We start from the raw sequence: 22,054 nt of genomic DNA on the forward strand, positions 1-22,054 counted from the left end.
TAATTTAAAAAGATCGTATCTTTAGAATTTCTGATACATAGCATCGCAAGCTGGAATATTTTTTTTCCTTAGAATGTTGCCATTGCTCGCTTTGAAACTGGTGAGTTTCTTAATCAAAAATTCGTTAAAGTTTTACAAAATATGAAATAGATAATAAATTCCAAATTTGGTCTTCCAGATGCCCATATTCGAGTAGAAGACTACGTTATTCATAATTCTATGTCTCTCGGTACCGTTGATTTTTCACAGTGCAAGAAAATTACATATAGAGATATACATACATTCATGCCCATTCTTCATTATTTAATTTCTTTAAATGTAATGCAGGTCTCTAGTATTTGGTGGCAACAATTTGAAAAGTGAAATGCCGTTTATAGTGAACCGACGTAAAATACCAAACAGAAATTAATAGCCGTTCTGAGCTAACGCTCTTTGGGCTAATAAAAAATCTGAAATGTTTAACAGGTTTGTTAAGGTGTTTTTAACCCTCGCTGAGTTCGGGTTACCAGTGTGCTATTTACACTCATTCCTTCTAACCCCCTTTTTTTAAAATCTTTTTAGCTTTATTAATAAGCGCCGTGTTGTACGGGCGAAAAACCCCTTACAGCATATACAATTCAAGAGCAAATTTACAAAAATTTTAAAACCGGCATGGCAGTATACGCTTAGAATTCCCAATATAGTGTTAAGCGTCGGCATACAGTTTTTTCCAGTGTTTTCCTAGTTTATCATATCAATATTCAGTTTTCTTATTAAGATTTCTGTACAAAACTTTTTTTTTTGTCTTTTTACTACTAACATTTTGTGTGTTTACTTTATTTACTAAATATTACGTTCCTGACGCTTACGCACATAAAATTCGATGAAAATGTATGTTTGAAAATAATTTCTTGTTCTGTACTACAAATTGTTTTATACATTTAGGTACACAAGAATGAGTGCTTTAGGTTGGATGTGTGTTTATGGTTACCCAGACTGCGTTAAGAATGCGCAGGAAAAATTTCAGCTCTGGAAGGAAGATCCTACGAACGTCGAAATGTAAGCAATTGCAATTTTATATTAAGGAAATTAGTCAGTTTATGCTCAAATAATAAAAAACGCAAAGGTATTTCGATAGACAAGTTAGTGCATTGTAACTTAAATATCTAAAAACAATTATTTTTTTTAATTGGATCGTTTCAGGGATTTTTTTACGTGTAAATATACATTGTAAAGAAAAGCATTTTATTCAAGTTCCTTAAAAGCATCTCAAAAGACTATAAGAATAAAATTTGTAAGGATTGGAAAAGCACTTATTAAGAATAGAATCAGATGGTAGAAGTTCAGCATTTGATTAAAATTTGATTTAGAATAATGCAAAAGAGCTCTAACTTTGCAAAAAAGTTTCTTGTGGCTCAGATCCCATTTGTAAGCAACGTAATTTTTCCCTTTTTTAAAACAATTTTAAGATAAATTCAAATCCCTTTTTAAAAAAAATAAACACGTTAAGATAAATTTAAATCCCATTGAGATAAATTTAAACTTTAAAGATATATTTAAAGCTCATTAAGTATTAGAGTCAAATAGTTGAAGTTCAGTATTTGATTAACAAATTTATTTAGAATGATGCAGAAGAGCTCTAACTTTACAAAACAATATTCTTGTGCCTCAGATACGATTTGTAAGCAATGTAATCTTTCTCGTTTTAAAAATATGTTTAAGATAAATTTAAATCCCTTTCCTTTAAAAAAAAACACGTTAAGATAAATTTAAACGTTTAAGATATATTTAAAGCTCATTAAAAATAGAGTCAAGTAGTTGAAGTTCAGTATTTGATTAGCAAATTTATTTACAATAACGAAAAATGGCTCTAACTTTGCAAAACAATTTTCTTGTGGCTCAGATCCGATTTGTTAGCAATGTTATTTTTCCCTTTTTTAAAACATGTTTAAGATAAATTTAAATCCCTTCCCTTTTTAAAATGAACACGTTAAGATAAATTTAAATCCCATTAAGATAAATTTAAACTTTTAACATATTTTTAAAGCTCATTGAGATAAACTGATAAATGAACTAAAACTGTATTTTAAGTGCTTTAATCAAACGCTTTTTTGCACGTTTCTTTAATTCTTCAGAATTCCACCGAATCTTCGAAGCGTTGTTTATTGTACAGCTGTGAGACACGGTGGAGAAGAAGCTTGGAATTTCGTCTGGGAACGCTATAAGGTCGCTCAGATAGCTTCCGAGAAGGACAAATTCATGTATTCATTGGCCTGCGCACAAGAACCATGGCTTCTGACCAGGTAAGAATCACACATTTTCCTTTTCATTATCGTTTAACACACAATAAATGAAATTTGTGTTGAAACTGATAATGAAAATACTCTGGAAACTTACGAATGAGATAACTTCATCAGTAAAATATCGTTGTACTTTGGGAACTAAATTGAAACTCCCTTTGTTTCATTCGTAATTATATGGTCCTCTTTAATGTGGTATAAAATCGTTGGCGATGCATTTAAATCTGCTCTAGAGCAGTGGTCTTCAAACTGTGTTCCACTGAACCCTCGGGCTTCGTGAGTCAAACCCCAGGGTTCCATGAGTCCAAATAAAAATTCGAAACGAAAATTATAAAGTACTCACAATAGTTCACTAGTGTTTTTTCACTAAAAAGTATAAAGGTACATTTAGTTATCGATTCTTTTAATACTTGAGAAAAGGTATAATAAAGGTCCTTTATTTTTATGGAGCGTCACAGCATATGCTACAGTCACCATTTTATGTTCGTCCACTGAGCTGCTGAAATCTGCGTGAAAGGATACAGCTGAGGATCTAGCGCTTTTACTTTTCAATTTGATATTGTGTCTTCGCGTATGTGCGATATCTGAGAGACTACCAGGATCGACACCGACCAGTCTCCAGACCTTCCCGGCCTTCAATTTTAGAAGCAAAGTGCTTTAATCTATTCTCTCCCCGTCAGGTACTTATCTCTTTTGGAGATTGTTCTTTACGGTTGCATTACAAGTCAGGCTCTAATGGGACTCTTTCAATAACTGGCAAGAGTAGGGAACACTATCACCTGCTGCAGGCCAGTACACCGACCAAGTATCAAAGTATCAAACTTGAGGAAACCCCCTACCAATCAGACGTCTCATCTTGCTCACGTGATAGTTTGTCACGCCCTTTACCCTCACCCCTGTACTGCTGGACTCATCGTCAAGCATTCAATCTACTAGAAGTGTTCACAGTAGCGTCACATTTTATCATAGCCGGAAAGCAGCTTGCACATTCCAAGCTAATCGCGGCATACAGCGATAGTTGGAGGTGGATAACTGAGGAAACTGTTTGCAACTGCTTTTGAATGTTCCATCCATAAAAATATTTCTGCTGTGATTCAAAATCTGTGTTACGTTTTCAATGCTAAATGAGAAAGTACAAATTTGTCCCGTTGCACTGTAACTAAGCTTAGATGCTGGTCCTACTTATCCACATATCATATAGATAAAATTTGCCTCATAAAACAGATACTTCTGTCCCAAGAATGATAATATCAAGAACGAGGGCAAACCATGGAAGCATATCTGGTCGAAAGAATTATATTTTAATAGTTATTCTTATTTATTTCATGTAAGTGTTTTTAAAATTTGCTTCAGTTTCTTCGGTACCTATGCATATTACTTTAATTTGGGTCTTCAAAGGTAATTGTTATTGTCCTGAAAGAACACATGTGAGTACAGTTCTAGATGGTAACTATTGTATTATTTCTCTTGAATTACAGATGACTTTTTTTACATATTTTGAGTTCTCAGTCTTATACTAGGGTTATTTAATTTCTTTTTTTAATTTATAATTTTCGTTGCTATGTTAACAGTTTCACGTTACGAGTTTAACAAAAGGCTTTATTTTTTAGGTATCTGAACTGGAGTTTATCGTCTGACTCCGGAATTCGACGACAAGATGGCAGTTACGTTTTCCGTTCGATAGGATCCAAGCTGTATGGTAGAGATTTGACCTTCAACTATATTCGAGACAAATGGGATGCTGTATTTGAAAGGTAACTATCCTCTAACGAATGTGTTTGAAACTGAACAAATTTAACAACGTATTGCCATATTTGAACAATAAATATCCCATAACTAACGTATTTGAAAGTAAATTAATATGTTTGAAAGATAACTATACTCTAACTAACGTATTTGAAACTAAAGAGAACGTACCTGAAAGGTAATTATCCCTAACTAACATATTTGAAACTAAGCAAACATAACAAAGCTAAGGTATATGAAAGCCACTGTCGTATTTGAAAGGTAACTATCTAACGTATTTGAAACTAAACAAACATAGCAAAACCAACGTATTTGAAAGGTATTTTCGTATTTGAAAAGTAACTGTCCCCAAATCTTAAAGCGAAGACTTGCAATAAGATTAATGTAGTGCACCCCATTCATAAATAAGACCAATTTCATTCGTATCTTAAATATCTAATTTAATTGATAAATCTTTAATTAAATTTGGAATGGCCATAACTTTTCAAGCAATCATTAATATTTGCGCGAACGGAGCTGTCATATTGATGTTGCTTATAGATAAAACAATAAGTTAAGGATTTTGCAATAATTCACTAAACTTTATCCGGAAAGAATATCCACCTAATCGTCACTTTTAATTAATTTTAATTCCTTTTGAAAACAGCCATCGGAAACGATGTGGTGATATTCAATTGAGAAAACGAGAAAAGCGTTATGGTACTTGCAATGTACGGTTCCGCAAAGTTTGCGGGACATACGGAATCGTATGTCCCGCAAACTCGACTCCCGATATCTCGACATTCCGTATAACTCGACATTTTAGGAACGTTTTAAAGATATCTCTAGGCCAAACAGGGCGAATATTATATACAGTGCATATAATTATTATTTATGCTTATATTTTTCCTGTTCTGTTCAAAGATTTGAGTGTTCTTTTCCTGTAATTTTTGCATTTTAATTCTTGAAACTGCTTAACAAATTTCAAGATATGTAGTAATACTTGACAACGCTGTTTGGTTTTTCGAGGCTACGAAGAAAATCAGGTAGCGGCTGGCCGCTGGCTCACGTTCCTTTCTATTATTGCAGAAAATTAGGGGACTTGTCTGAAGTTTTGTGACTTCATCTTATTGCAAACTAAACTCACACCAGTTCATTGTGGGTATCGTTCCTCAGTTCATATCCAGGCATATAAGTATTACATATTTTGGGGTACTTTTGATATTCTGTACTATGAAATGTCGCTTGAAAATAAAAGTAAACAAACTAAGATGACAATGAAAATGAAACTAGATGCCTTAAAGAGACTGGACAAAAAGGAAAGGGTAAACAGAATTATCATGGATTTAGGTGTTGGATGGACTACTTTGATAGGGTGGAAAAAGAAGAGGTCCGAAATCGAGTTTTGGTACGTGGAAAGAGTATTTACGGATAGTTTAAGTAACGGATAGTTAAAGGGAAAGTATGAAAGGTGGTGAATACGAAAAAGTGAGCGAGGTGCTTTTATTGGAGGTTCAGGGAGCAAAAGGAACAGCGAACACCCCTTTCAGGACCAATTTTACAAGAGAAAGCCCTAAATTTTATGATGAATTTCAAGGAGAGCCTGGATTTACAAGTGCTGGCTAGCTAGATAGATGGAAAAGCGGTACCACCACCCGCAGATCAATGGACAAGAGTAGATTTTTTTTAAATTCACATATTATTTGTCTCTAGAATCATAATATTCGATGTCTAGATGAATCATAATATCTAGAGGCTTTTAGTTAAAACATTATAAAAATAATATCACGCGCAGCAAAGAGTTAAATTTTAAGAGTTCTGAAAAACCACGCCTTATTCCATAAAATTCGACTTTACGGAAACTCAACTGTCTCTCAGTCCCCATTCTTTCGAGTTTACGGGAGTCTACTGTATTCGTGTTTTTTGATTTTCATCTATGTGATGGAAGTTAGTTCTTTAGCCCAAAAGTATATGAAGTGGAAAGAGTAGTAAGATAAGGAATTATAGAACCAGGAAACAAAATTATCCATTATGATATCGGAAAGTAGTAAGATATGGAATTATAGAACCAGGAAACAAAATTATCCATTATTATATCGGAAACAAGCCACAGCTTCTTTTTCAAGAGATCAGGTAATCGTAAGTTAAATACGGTTAACATTTTAGAAGGAAAAGTAGCAAAGAATATGAAAGAATATCGCGAAGAAACTATTGGTTTAACTTGCAACAGAACTATTTTATCGAACGCCCTCTAGTGGTAACGAGAACAACTTACAGCCAGTCGGCTTCCAACTGCGATGAAGGTAGTTTCTATAATATTATTTCTCTGTGACTCGAATGTTAATTCTAAATGTTAGGTGTTTTGTGACTCGAACTTTAATTCTAAATGTTAAGTGTTCTATGACTCGAACTTTAATTCTAAATGTTAAGTGTTCTATGACTCGAATGTTAATTCTAAATGTTAAGTGACTTGAATGTTTATTCTAAATATTAGGTGTTCTGTGACTCCAGTGTTAATATTAAATGTTAGGTGTTCTGTGACTCGGGTGTTAATTCTAAATGTTAGGTATTGTGTGACTGGAAAATTAATTTTAAATGTTAGATGTTCTGTGACTTGAATGCTAATATTAAATGTTAGGTTTTCTGTGATTCGAATGTTAATACTAAATGTTAGGTTTTCTGTGACTCGAACGTTAATTCTACATGTTAGGTGTTCTGTGACTCGAATGTTAATTATAAACTGTTAGGTGTTCTGTGACTCCAATTTTAATTCTAAATGTTAAGTGTCCTGTGACTCGAATGTTAATTCTAAATGTTAGGCGTTCCGTTAAAACGGTGTATGTTCTGTTTTTATGTATATTTTCTCTACTACTGTTCGTGTATTTTGTTAATAAATAATTTTGGAAATCGGCGTATTAGCACACGCTTGTCGATGTGATGGACCAGAAAACATGATTCCTCTTACCATGCAACTTTCTTCCATTCTTCTAATTCTGTACAGTTTCGATGTTTCTTAGCCCATTGCAGACGCAGTTGGCTATGAGGTGCCATCAGTGCAGGGACATGCTTTGATGTGCCATCAGTGTAGTACCATACGCAACAATGTACGCTGCACAGTGTGTTGAGAAACACTGTGTTCGCTGCACAGTGTGTTGAGAAACACTGTGTTCGCTGCACAGTGTGTTGAGAAACACTATGTTCGCGTCACAGTGTGTTGAGAAACACTGTCTGGGTCGCCGTTGTAGCTGGCGGTGATTTCGGCTGTTGTAGCTCTTCGGTCACGGCAAACAATGCGTAGCTATTTCTGCTCTTCCCTGGAATCAATGCGCCATCAACGACACACTGCTGGCCGGCGACTTGTCGCTTCACCATCCATACACCACTTACGATATGTGCTCACAACACCTGCACGTGAACAGCCCATTAAACGCACCATTTCTGATATTGATGTTCCCAGTCACCTAGCCATAATGATTTGGCTTTTATCGAAATCTGATAAATCAGCTACTTTCCCCATTATATCGCTAATCGCTCTATGTTTGGAAATACTTAGACACGATATTATGACCTGGCTATTGTTAGATGCAATGTTGCCGGTTTAATGAAGTGATACCCGAAGGCACGTGACATAAGAAGCTCTGGAAGTGGAGAGAATCTCTGAGGAGAAATCGGAGGCAAGGTTTAAGAAAAAGGAGGATGGCCTAAAAGGACCAAAGCCAAAAAGTGAATCAGACAGATGACTCAGTGCTTGACGAGAGGTGAAAAATAACCATAGGTTATGCAATGATCGAGAAGAATACAATGCAAAATACGAGAAAAAGTCAAGATACTATATGCAAAATACAATCCATAAGAACAAGTACGAAAACAAACTTGTTGGTAAAACAAGTACAAAAGGCTATATAATACAAACAGTAAATGCAAACAGAGTTACAAATGCAGAAAAAATTTCCAAACAAGTTCAAAAATCAACTAATGTTAAGATAAGATAAGTGTAAAAGTATAGGCAACCACCGACCGAGGAGCTAAGTAACAAAGTTCTGGTCGCCATCGATGGTGCAGCAAGAGGTCTAATATTTTTGTCTTCGTATAGTAGCTCGTAATTAAAAACTTGTGATTAATTGACGAAGTCACATTGGATGGCCTTGGTAAAACATTTCTCATCATTTGTCCTTTTGATATAGTCAGAGGTATAGTCAATTTTTAAACCCATGTTAAGGAGTTCATTCCTGATCAGATTGTCAGCATCGGTATTAATGTGCAGGAACTTGTTTTGAACCACTTGCGGTTGGTAAGTTGATTCTTCGTTGTTGTGTTCCATGCAGGAGCAGCGTAACATAAAATAGGCCTGATGCACGAAGTGTAGATGTGTTTCTTGGTGCGAAGACTTCGATATGAATACTTCCCTATAAAAGCGAGGAATCTGTTTATGATGCCAATGGCTTTACTTTTGACACTTTTGATGTGGTTAGCCCATGCAAGTCTTTGGTTCAAAATGAAGTTTGGAAAGACAATGCATAGCTTTTTTATATACTCCAACATCAGCCGCGCACGCGCAGTGGTTTTGTTCCTGGGCGAGCCCATTGTTATAGATGCACAGTGGTCATAATGTAATGGTTCTTCGGTGTATATGCCATATATACGCATTTGCTAACTGCTCTGATCTTTTTCATCGTGAATAGTACACTGTACACAAAAAGGGGGGGGCAATTTTATCCCGTTCTACTGAGCCGATTGACGAGATTTAACTTAAAATTTTTATGTTTCGAAAGCGCGATTTGGGATATATATTACATTTATATATAGCATTGTTCTAACACTGGTATTTTGACACAAAATCGGCCTTTTCTGAAACGATATATCGATTTTTTTATATGTCGATTCTGCGATTCATGTTATGCCAAAGTGCCAAATATTGTAAAAATCGCATCAGTAGTTTTTAAAAAATTAGCTCTCAAAATTTTAACTCCTCAATGTTAATTGAATTTGGTATACACTTATTAATGTATTGTTACGAAATGTACAGGTACGGTGAGATAGCTTCCCCGCAAAGCAGATTTAGAGTTGCCACATTTGGCGAGAAATCGCCCATTTGGCTACAAAATCGGCGATATGCCATGGACTGATGGAGAACCTTCTGGAACGAATTCTTACCGGTTCTCGAACCCAGAATGTTCTCGAACACAAGCCGAATGCTATATAAACTCTGCTGGTCCGCAGTCAGAGTGTGCCTCGTCGAGAGGGCGAGTAGGTGCCTCGTCTAGCGAGATGATAGTCAGTCATTGAGCGAGTGTATCGAAGTCTAGCGCCGAGTGGGTCGTCGAGCGTATCGAAGAGTCTCTTAGTGTTTTGCGGTTAGTGCACTGTCGAGAGAGTGTGTTAAGCTCCGGGAACGACTGAACCGAAGAGTCGGGAGCTGTGCTCTGTGTGTCGTCGAGTGCATCGCGAGTTGTAGCGTGGAGAGTCTCGTCATTGTTCACTCCACATCTACGAACCCCGTACGAACGTGAAGGAAGAAAATAACGTAACAACTGGTGTCAGAAAAAAAAACGCAACAATATCTTATTATTATTATTAAACTTACTTGATTCTTTGTTTCACAATTCGAAATTTTAGTCAATTAAAATTCTTATTTCTTTTATGTAATTTTTATAAATTTTTGAATAATAAGTTATAAAATTTTTACCGTGACCTTAAAGCAGATGTATTGTTAGGCACATCTGCAAAACATGAGAGCTTGTTACTGAAAATTTCCTTAGATATGCATGAATTTATATATTACCACGTTTTGAAATTTGCCATATTTGTTATAAACGGTAATAACGCGAAATGTGATTTACGCCCTTTAAAAAAAATTGAAAGAATGAACTATGCACCTTTTTTTTCGTACGTGCACAACGAAAGGGAAAGAACATAGGTTACCATAAATTAAGAATTTCGTCAAGTAAATTATTCTTGGCGCAAAGTAAAACGTGTGCACCAAAATTAATTTTTCAATTTCTTCGTAAGTTTTTCACCTAATTTTACAAAATTTAATATTCAGCACTATTTGAATCGTAGAAACAAAAAATGGGAAAAAGTCAGTATGTCTGCTCACAAAAAGTCGATTTTGGGTCAAAATACCTATGTTGGAGCAATGCTATATATAAATCTAATATATAACTAACTCGCGCTTTCGAGACATGAAAAACACAAATTAAGTTTCGTCATTCGGCCCAGTAGAACAGGAAATATAGAACTGCCTCTTTTTTTGTGTGTGTGCTGTTTTCTTCTGTTAAATCTCGGCTTTATTACTTTATTACTGTTAGTTATAGTTGAGCTACCGATAAATTTTTTTATTTTCTTCATATGCTAATATTTTCCTTTTTTTTTTTTTTTTTTTTTTCTTTCGCAGATATGGAAAACAACATTTCTCTATTAGTGGAATGCTAAAATCAGTGACAACTTCCCTCAACACCCGGTTCGAATTATCGCAGGTAAATATTGTCAACTACCTACCAACTACTATTATTAGTCTAACCGGCAAGGCCGTATATATTTTTTGTGAATATTTTTTGTGATATCTCTAAGAAACTATATATACGTGCATATTAAAATATGTCAAAGAAACTAAAGCAATATATTAAAAGTTCACAAATCCAGCTATTAAACACTAGGAGAATTTTTACATTAAAATCAAGAAAATAATTTTTTCTCATAGTAGTTTTGGGAAATTTGCGTTTTCTTAGCGAAAACTCTTGCCGGTCAGAGGGCTAGTGTGGCAGTCCTCGTGATCTGGCACTTTTTATGTCAAGTACCATTAGTCTGTGGATCGCCAGTGAAAAACATCACAGTTAGTTACACCACACTTAGTTTAATTTATTAATATAATCCCCTCTGGTGACGCTATTTGTAATTTGTTTTTTTCTGAAAGAAATTCTCATCCCTTCATTAAGTCCGCCACAAATTTTTCACAATTTTCTGATCAATAGTTTGGTTTGTTGTCGGCTTTGAAATAGGTTCTTTAATTATAAACACCCTATATATATATATATACATACAGGGTGTCTATATATATATATATATATATATATATATATATATATATATATACATACATACAGGGTGTCTATATATATATAAAAATTGTAGAAAGCTCGCCTAAAAGTTACCAAGAGCTGCTGCTCCAAAAGGTTAAAGACGTTTTCAAAAATTAATACACATGAAAAGCAAATCAATAGACATGTAAAACATAAATACAATAAAATTAAATAACAGAAAAAGTTAAAAAGTAAGCGGAAAATGGTAAATTAGCCCAATTCGATATCCAAACAGGCTTTTCAAGGGAAATTTCAATTATTTGAACGTCGAATCAAGCTAACCCCATTACGCGTTTCGCCGAAACAGACAATTGAAACTTTTTCGCTAAAATTTTTTTGACAAAGTGTCTTGGAAATTTTAATAGTCTCAATTCTCTGTTCCAATTTCCCGACGTGTCCGCTCAGAAAGACACATTAAGGTGTTAAAATATGTAAATCAAAATCAAACTTTCTAAATCTAGTCTAAAATTAAAATCAAAACGAAAATAAATAGCGATGAGCTATTAGTCCTAAAAATACAAATATATTCGGGCTGGGCCTGCAAGCTTAAAGATTAACAATTTAATTTTTAAAAACTGTAGATTTTATGAGACTGTAAGAAAACCTGCAGTTAATAATCAGTATAAAATAAAATTGAGAAAAGAACAACTCAGTGGGTCTTGCTAAGACCAATTACTGCTTTGCTTGATAAATTATATATATATATATATATATACAGGGTGTCTATATATATAAAGAGAGAGAGAATTGAGACTAAAGTTTATGGCTAAGTTTTTTCAATTAATTTATAAAAAGTGTTTCGTATATAGTTTCAATTGTCTGTTTCGGCGAAACGCGATATGGAGTTAACTGGATTCAAAAATCATTAAAATTATTTCCCCTGAAGAGACTTAATGAGATTCGAATTGGGCTAATCTACCATTTACCGCTTCTTTATTTTTGTATTTTTTGCTTAAGTCTTTTGTCGCACTTTAATTCTAATGTTTAAAATATGCCTTACTTTGATCAGCATATTGCTTACAATTAGTATTGAATTTTATTTGTAAGTATTCAAGTGTTTATATTCTTTATTTAATCTTTTTTACACATTTCATTGCAGTGTATTTTACTTATGTTAATATTTTCAGGGAACCACAGTATCTAAGCAACTTTTTAGCGTACGAACTAGGAATTTTCTTTTAACCTTTTTCTAAATTTTGCAGCTCAGTGTGCAAAGTTTTTGACCACATAGGTCTTTTATAGTTTGTTCTCTTTTCTTTAATTATATATATAAAGGATGTTTCATCAATTGTGTTAGAAACTTTCAGAAAATATAGAATACACCTAGCTGATGGAAAATCGCACACTAATTGCATGTTCGGAAACGTTTTCCTGGGACGGTAGTGATGGCTTAAAACATAGGCACGAAAGGATGGATACGAACAGGATGAGAAAACATGTTTATTACGATCAGTGCAGATAAAACGTTGAGAATGTTACATTTTTGCTTACAAATTAACAGCCTTGTGCGTCTCCACCTGAATGCAACATATTCTTAACATTGAATCGGCAGGCGTGGTTCAGTGCATTGGCCAGCAAGATCGCTGCACCTCACTTGCATTGACTACTTCCTTTTACGGGGGGGGGGTGTAAGGAACACCCGTTTACAGTGCTCAGGAACTTGTTGCACCATGGAGGTAGGAAAGGGAGGAGGGGCCATTCCGCGCTAGAAGTGAAGCACTGCTTTGAAGCTTGGGTCACCAGACGGGGTGTTTTTTGTTTACATTCAGAAGCTCGCTTGACAAAATTCTGATAGTATTTCGACACACGGCAGTTCCATAGAAATCGAAAAAGGGACACTTTCGCATGAAAGAAACATTCATAGTGGGATGGATAATAGCAATTTGTATAGTTTACTGACATTTACGCAAAAATCACATCTTGTTTATTTTTCGATAACTAACAACAGCGATTTTGATTATGAATTTGTTTTATAAAATTCTAAGCTGTTGCACTACAAAAATATAGATTTTAAGAAAATTGCTAAAAGAGATCTGCCAAAATTTATTTTCTAGCAGATTTGAAAAGTTTGAAACTTGATGGCTAAATGTAAATATAAAATTATGTATGTTAAAATATTTGTAATTAGGCACATAGGTCAGATTAAGTTTTTAAATAGAGTAACGCATGCAAGGGCTATCTGCCTAAAGAGAGAGATGCCATCGTGGGGGAATTTTGAAGAAAAACTGACCTTTGAGTGGGTATTAAAAATAATACTTATAATTTTCATGCAAATTATATTCATATATATTTTTTATGTAAAACTTTCGGGTGTATGCTAAATTAGTGTAAATTACTTTACACGAAAAATATAGTGAAAGCACAGAAATTAAAGATTTGCACATGCCTGAAATGATAAATAGGAAATATGTATGGGTATTTATGCCTGTGCTTGCAAAAAGCATGTATCTGCCTTTGACAAAATACTTAAATATTCATTAAATTATTTATAAATGTATTTGAAATGAAGAATTTATTCACTTATAAACAACTGTGAAAGTACTGTGAAGAAATCTAATTATTAAATGTATCTAATTTATAATGATTATAAATGTTATCTAAATATATAATAACCTTAATATTGAATTGAAAACATAAATTGAAATCCTGTTGACAAATACGTTATAAAACTATTTAAGCAAGAATTGTTCGTATTGGAAAGCAATCTGTTAAAAGGTATTGTAAAGCAAATGCTATGAGATGCGCACTTAAGAACGTAATAAAGAGTTTTGGAATATGTATTGTTGAAATGAAGGGTAAAAAGAAAAAAATCTGATAAGTATAATTAAAAGAATTATTCCCTTTACATTTTATAATAACTCAGTTACAAGTTTTAAATAATACTTAAAAAAAAAAAAAAAAAAAAAAAAAAAAAAAACTTATTTTATTCCCTTTCAGAAATGTTCAGAGAAAGTCAAATACTATTTTCTAATAATTCTCTAATTTAAAATGAACCGAATAGAGCATCAATTATAAATTGACTTACATTTTTCGATTTAAAAGAAGCCAAAAAATCATGTCATATTTAAGAAAGTATTTTAGGAAGAAGCTCTATAAATAGAAAAGAAATAATGCATAATTTTAATATTAATAATACAATAAACTTTGATCTTAATTTTTGTACCTTAACCGAATAAAATCGAACTACCTTAATTTTTTTTTCTAATGTAATTAACGAAAACTTGTGAAAATATTTCATTCAAATTAAACCATTCTGAGAAAAGTATAGCATTTAATTCCGTTCAGAATGAAATGTCGTTTAAAAATATGTTGTTTTCACATACTTAGGACTCTGAAGTGTTGTAGAAAAAGAAAATATATACATTTATATGTATATTTGCGACGTAATTACAAAATATTTACACCCGAACGCGTCAAATCCCATAGAACTCAATGGTAAATGACCCAATGTTTTGGTCACCACGTAGGGATCGCCGGTGCTTCAGAGCAGGGTACGGAGAAACTTGTTTAGGACGACTCCTTCTTACTTCCTACCTCCATGTGTTGCACGCATCCTGACAGCTGCTGGGGGGATGCAGGACACGACGGGTATTTTGCAGAGCATCAGATATTCCATGTGCCGGAAATGTGAGGCCTGCATCACTGGCCAGGATCGTAATTTCGGTGTCGTAAAATTTAATTCTTTCATTCATGACAAATGTTGTCTTTTTTTTTTTTTTTTTTTCATTTCTTGGTTTCTGATGTACTAAACATAAGAAATATGTTTCCTCGTCCGGTTCGTGTCCTTCGTTTCTTGTGTTTCATGTGTCGTCACCACCGCGCTAGAAATGCATTACTATGTGATGATTTTCCGTCGTCCAGGTATACTGTTATCTCTCCTGAAAAATTGTAACTGAACTGCTGAAACACCCTGTATATGTAAAAAATAAACATCAGGACGGCTTTGTTCTTTGCGAACCAGCAACCTTTAATTAACTTTCTGCAATTCATGATCTTCCCCCTAGACTAGTACTGAACATTCGCGCCTATTACCTAACCGCTACTATAAATAACGAATGCGCGCCATTTAGCGACACAACATAAGCTTCCCTCTCCCTGTGCTGTTAAAAACCTACGCTGCTGTTCCCATCTTCTTTTCCTCTATGACGCAATAAATTTAAAGTAATCTATTTAGTAACGAATATTGATCTGCTTCTTGAATTGAAATAAAGCATTGAGCTATAAACTTTTATCCTGTTGTGTCGTTATTTGATATCGCCTTACCACGCTGCAAAAGCAATGCCAAGTTTCATCACGACTGCTGAAAAATATCACATATATACGTTTGGTGCGGCTGATTGCAACAAAAAAGGGAGGTGCACAACTGGGTGTTATAGCAGTCGCGTATGCAAAATTTCAACGTTCCACAGCTAATCGTTTTTCAATTATGCGACATACATATGTATGTACATACCCGCACATACGTACAAACGTATACTGATATACCAATATATTCGTCTTGCAAAATTCCAATTTGAATCTATTTTAAATCCATTTTACAATCCGTTTGGTAAAAAGAGTCCTTTATTCTGTCCGACAGACGATTACGGCTGAGTCGGAAAAAGGCAAAAAATACGTACCCAACAAAGGTACGTACAGCTCTTATTAAATCTAGAATCGCGTTTCATGTTTTAAAGAAAAATCCAACCCCCCCCCCCAAAGAGCTATTGCAAAATCTTTAGGTAACTCTGTAGGAACTGTGAACAAAGTTATAAAATCTGATTTAAAGCTAATCAAAACAAAAAAATATTATGTTCATCGCCTAACGCCGAAACATGTTTCTCAGTGTGAAACTATGTGCAGATTGTATGCAGGTGAAAAATATAAATATATAGTTACATTTGATGGGACTTCGATATACTTATCTGATTGCAATAGAAAAAGATCGATTTACTAACAAAAAAGAGGGGGAAAAAATTAATGAGTTGGTTCAGAAAAAAAATAGGAAAATTTTTCTAAAGGTTTTGGGATTATTACTGGATTCTCTTATAACCAAAAACTTAAAATAAGAGAAGTAGAAAAAAAAAATGTCAAAATTAATTCGGAGTGCTATCAAAAATATGTTTTAACACCTATTTTTAAAGAAGAAATTCCGTTTCTTTATACAAACAATCTTCACTGTGTTGAGAGCCCTCCAGCTCCTGTCGCTGAACATTGTAGTTCGGCCCGAGATTCGAATCACGCGCTGCGTGGGCGTTTTCGCGGTTTTCCCTATGTGTAACGTGTATACGAGCCATCCCCTTAGAAAGTCTTCCATGAAGGCATCCCTTCCCCTTAGGCAGATAGCTGTAGAGGCTTTGCCGTAATTTCATAAACCAAACCAAGCCAAACCACGGTGTAAGTTCCATCAGGGTAATTCTCCAAGCCACACGTCTAAATCTACTGCTCTGTTTTTTGAAAAAAATGAGAAATGAAACCGGAATTGAAGCTATTCCCTTTAAATGCATCCAACCCACATTGGACCAACCCACATCCAACTATGGATTACTGGGCATTTGGACTTTCAAAACGAGCTCTTTATAAGCGGTATTCTTCAACATTGGATGGACTCTGAAAGATTGTGAAGATTGTGGACTCTGAAACATTGGATGGACTCTGAAAGAAAGTGTGTGAAGATTGGAGATAACGTTCTATACGAGTGGAATAAAATCAACCTTGACGTGTTAAGAAAAGGACTTTTATCTTTTTAATTAAGATGTAATATGATAGTTCAACAAAAGAGCTATCATATTCAACATATGGTTACGTTTTTCTTCCTTTACGTTCTTTACGGTATGGGTTCGTGGATTGGGAGTGAATAATGAGAACAGCACTGAATGCAGAATGGAAACACAATTTATTAGACAGTATTATTCAAGACAGCTCCAATAACACGTTTACAGTCGTCGAAAAACTACTATAAACACGCTGAAAAAAATCAGCAACACAGCCTCCGGGCTACTAGGCTATAACGGTGGAAACAGCTTCTCGGCAAAGAACCAGAGTACAGCTCCCGACTCTACTCGGTCGAACTCCACGCACTCTCGAGGCTCTCCACGCTACAACTGGCGACGCACTCGACGATATACTAGAGTACAACTCCCGACTCGGTTCAGTCGTTCCTGGAGCTCAACACACTCTAAGATGAAACTCGACGATGCACTAACTCGCGATACACTGAGAGACTTTCTCGATGCACTCGACGACCAACTCGGTACTAGAATTCGAAACACTCGCTCACTGACTCAATTGTCAACTCGAAGTACTTCCGCACTGACTCTCAACTCGCTAGATGATATTTTAATTCAAATTACTTTGCGCGTTTATGAGTCCCCTTCGTGTATTTTAAAATTCTTTTTTGAAACTAATTTTGCTTTCATTCTATTGCATGAATATAACTGTTGAATTTACATTTTTACGGAAGTTACTGACAAATTTTACTAATCTTCATTAATTTTCACGAATGTACTTTTATTTTCAAATGATGCTATACAGTGTACCCTCTACACTGTGACTATTCATGTTTTCATATGATTTCGGAGATGACAGTTTTCGGAGGGTTCCATACGGTACGGAGTTGACTTCCATACGGTACGGAGTTGACAATTCTTATTCGCTAATTTGGAGATAACGTTCTATACGAATGCAGGATGCACATAAAAGAATGGAACAATTTCAAAATTAATTATTCAAATTATTTCTTATGTTGAACAAGCACAACCTATACCTTTTGCTAAGGCACTTCGCACAGATTGACTCTCCGCGTACCAGTATCGTTTATATAGCTTTTGGCTTGTGTTCGAAAACAATCTGGGTTAAACCAGTAAGAATTCGTTCCAGAAGGTTCTCCATCCATCTTTGTCGCCAAATGGACGATTTCTCGCCGAACGTGGCAACCCTGCTTTCCCTTGCCCTTTTCTGGCAACACTAAACCTGTTTTGCGGGGAAGCTATCTTACCGCGGTTGGACATTCCATAACAATATTAGAAAGTAAAATTCTAATCTTTGTTTATATGTAAATCGGTAAAAAATTGTGTGAACAAACACCCTTTGCATTTATTAATCTTTCTTTTTTTTTATTAAACTTACATGATTTTTTTCTTTCACAGTTCGGAATTTTGGTTCAATCCAACTAAAATTCGCATATGTTTTCTGATTTATCTTTTTAAATTTGTATTTTTTAGTAATTTTTATAAATTTTTCGAAACACTTTTTGAATAACAACCTGTAAAATTTTTACCATCACCTTAGAGTAAATGTATTTCTAGGCATACTTGCAAAAATTTAGAATTTCTTATTCAAAATTTCGAAATATATACGTGAATTTATATATGTTGGCGAATTTTTTTAAATTTGGCACATCTGTTATAAGTGATAATAATGCCAAATGTGGTTTACGCACTTCGTTAAAATTATTTGAAAGAATGTATATTTCACCTTTTTTTTTTTTTTTTTTTTTTTTTTTTTTTTTTTTTTTTCCGTTCGTGGACAATTAAAGGGAAGGAAAACAGGTTACCATAAATTAAGAATTTTCACCCAGTGAGTTAATACTCTTGGCGCAAACTGAAAAAAGAGCGCCAAGATAATTTTTTAAAAATTACTCGGTAAGATTCTCACCAAAGTTTACAAATTTTAATTAGGCATTACTTGAGCCGTAGAATGGAAATCAATAATAAAAAAAATCGGTATGTCATTTCCGAAGAATTCCGATTTAGTCTCAAAATAATTATGCTTATATATAAATCTAATATATATCTTAAGTCACACATTCGAGACATGACAAACGCAGGTTAAACTCCATCAATCGACCCGGATGAACGGAGGAAATAGACCTTCCCCCCCTTTTTTGTGCAGAGTGTACCAACAAAAATTATTACATATATACAGATTCTTCGTTGTTTAATTAGAGACAGAAATAAACTGATTTTTCTCTCTTCCTTAAAACTTAAAAATATCTTGAATAGGAAAAAAGAATTGAAATTTTCTTTTATAAAACGTAATAATTCATGAATACATTGTAATTTTCTTATGTTTTTACTAAAATGTATCAGGTGACCAAAATTGAGCCCATAGCAAACTTGCATTACTTGACACATTTCTTAACTGAAATCATCGGTCTACTAATCATTTTTAAAAAGATTTATTTGTACATTCTTTCTAAAGCGCTTTGTATTTAAAACTTTAACTCATTTTTAAAGTATTTTGATGTTTTTTCTTTCCAGTTGAAAGACTTTTACAAGCAAAAACAGAACAACCTCGGTGCTGCAAAGAGAGCATTTGAACAATCCCTTGAAAGCGCAGAAGCGAATGTAAAATGGATGGAAACGAACTACCAGCACTTAGTGGATTGGCTGGAATCCGTGAATTCGGCACTTTAAGTGTTTCAGACACCATACAGTCATTTGGAAGAACTTTGCATCGAAAGATGCACCATTGTACCTGTGAGTTCATCCAATCAAATTAATATTTGGCGATGGAAATCAGGAGGAAACCTGTTAAGTCTCATTAACATTTGGCAATACTTTTATTGTTTTAATGGAGAACAAAATACTCGCCAAATGAAAGCTACCTAAACAATTTATCGACATTCCGTTGGCGAACCAAAAGGCAATGGTTTCATCGAATGCTGAAGATGAAGAATACCTCAAATAGAAATCAAGAAAACATACTTACATAAATGTACACAATACGCACACATAAATTACTTCAAAAACTTTTTTATTCATCTATATAAAGTTGATGTTAACAAGTTGTAAAATGAGTATCAATGAATTTGTATCTTGTTTTCGAATAATGTAAATAAATATGATTCGTATTTGTTAGACATAGACGATAAAACATTTTTTTGATAAGCTCTTTTTTATTTATTTTTCCCGCAGAAGCAAATTTTTGAATTCTGTTTGCAGTGAACATACCTTACTACACTTATTATGTTTGTTTGTAGCTTATGTAAAGGACATGCAAAGCATTTTTTATGAACCTAAATAAAATTTTTAGTCATTATTTTGTAAAATTAACTGTCTAATTATAAAAAGCAGTCACGCAGGCTTTCATACGTTGAAATTTCAGATTTTAAAATAAAATACAATTAAAATAAAACTCTGAAAAGTTTCAGATTTTAAATTATGTCCAAAGAGGAGTTTTTTTAACGTTTTGTGTATTACTTTTATTTATTACTAAATATCATGTTCTTGGCACTTGAATCATAAAATTCAGTTCAAGAGCAATATTGCAAAATAATTTTAAAATGAGCAGATCTTTAAAATTTCTGATACAGGGTCTCGAGCCCTGGAGATAAAAATGTTTCTTTTTGTTGCCATTGCTTGCTCTGAAATCGTCGAGTTTGTTAATCAAAAATTCGTTGAAGTGTTAGAAAATATGAATTCGATAATAAAACAAATTTCAAATTCAAATTAGGGCTTCCACATGCCCATATTTTGTGGAAGATTACGTTATTAAAATTTTGATAGCTCTAGGTACCGTTGTTTTATCACAGTGCGAGAAATATATATACATTCATGCAGATTCTTCATTATTTAATTTCTTTAAATAGAGGGCGATACTATTTGGTGGCAGCAATTTCAAAAGTGAAACAACGCTTATCGTGAATCGACGCAAAATGCCAAAACGAAATCACCTTCTGGTCAAATTGCCCCTTTGGACTAAAAAAAAAAGTACAGTAAGCTTTAATTTTTAAATGAAGCTTCCGAGTACACTTCTCACATCTCACATCTTTAAAAATGTGATTTTGGCGACAATTTTCCTGTCTTATTGTTGTTGATAGATTCTTGATGAAATCGCATCATTTTGAATAGTTTCATTCTTTTAGAAATATGGGTTTGGCAACAATTTTTCATCGTATTTCTTATGTCACTGTTTTTAAGAGATTGGCATATTTCATTGTCATTTATATATATATATATATATAATACATTTTTATTGATTTTTTTTATAAAGTTGTTCTGCAGAGTAAAATTGTGCGCGGAATTTTTTTGTTTTTGAGTTTCTTTCATGTTATTTTTTGCTTTTGTAAGATATTAAAAAGTTTTGCATGATTTTTTTTCTTCAACGGAAAGTTGGTTAATTTTTTTATTAGTATAATTAATATTTGTATTAAGGGATATAGCTTATTTCATTGTAATTTTTTTTCTCTTGAAAATATAAGATAAAATATCATTAATTATACTTTACTTTTCAGAATTTTTTTGCTTTTCGTATTCTTTTATGTTATATATTGCTCATTCAACTGCTTTTAAGATATTGAAAAGTTTTGAGTGATGTTTTTTTAGGAAACAAAGTTCTTAACCTCCTTTATACCTTTTGAGTTCTTAAGATTTTGCAAAGGGAAGTTGGTTAATTTATTTATTAGGATAATTAATATTTGTATTAAGGGATATTGCTTATTTCATTGTAATTTTGTTATACGTAATAACTTTTTTTATGAAGTTGTTCTGCAGAGTAAAATTCTACGCAGGTTTTTAAATTTAGCGTTTGATGTTCCCTTCAGCCATTTCAGCCGGTACATTTAAAAGCCAGACAAAGGCTGGCAGCGGAGCTGCTAGTACATCAATAAAAAAAAAAAAAAAAAAAAAAATTAACGTGGCGATAGCATATCCTGTCAATAATCCTAACTTGAAACAAAAGTTGCCAACAGTAGCTATTTATTCAAAATACTGACATTAGCGAAACATTTTCCATAATGACATCACGTGATTTCTTCAACTTCAGAATATCACCACAAATAATACTAATATCTTTCATGTTTGGCAATGTTACTTTTATTTCATATTTTTTAAAACTTACAAATTTATGATGAACAAAATCTACGATTTGAAAACGAGCAGGAACAACATTTTTCCAAATAAAACATTTTTATCTGCAGCACGCCAGACGTCGTACACTCGGAAAAATGATTGCGAAAATCAGCGTTTTCAGAGGTTTTAATTAATATCT

General features: G+C 33.6%; 1 protein-coding gene across 1 annotated transcript in view; it reads left to right on the plus strand.

Moving 5' to 3' along the window:
* Positions 1-19,925, plus strand: part of superdeath (Suppressor of ER stress-induced death) — a 219,089-nt gene extending 199,164 nt beyond the window's left edge. The window contains exons 15-19 of the mRNA XM_085826940.1: positions 925-1,038; positions 2,115-2,282; positions 3,890-4,033; positions 10,399-10,480; positions 19,324-19,925. Of these exons, the coding sequence (XP_085683066.1) occupies positions 925-1,038; positions 2,115-2,282; positions 3,890-4,033; positions 10,399-10,480; positions 19,324-19,479 (664 nt within the window). The 3' untranslated portion in view covers positions 19,480-19,925. The remainder of the gene's footprint in view (positions 1-924; positions 1,039-2,114; positions 2,283-3,889; positions 4,034-10,398; positions 10,481-19,323) is intronic.
* Positions 19,926-22,054: the final 2,129 nt, after the last annotated feature.

This window comes from Stegodyphus dumicola, chromosome 11 (genome assembly GCF_044657685.1).
Source record: "Stegodyphus dumicola isolate Sdum_Otavi_A_Nest chromosome 11, ASM4465768v1".
NCBI lineage: Eukaryota > Metazoa > Arthropoda > Arachnida > Araneae > Eresidae > Stegodyphus > Stegodyphus dumicola.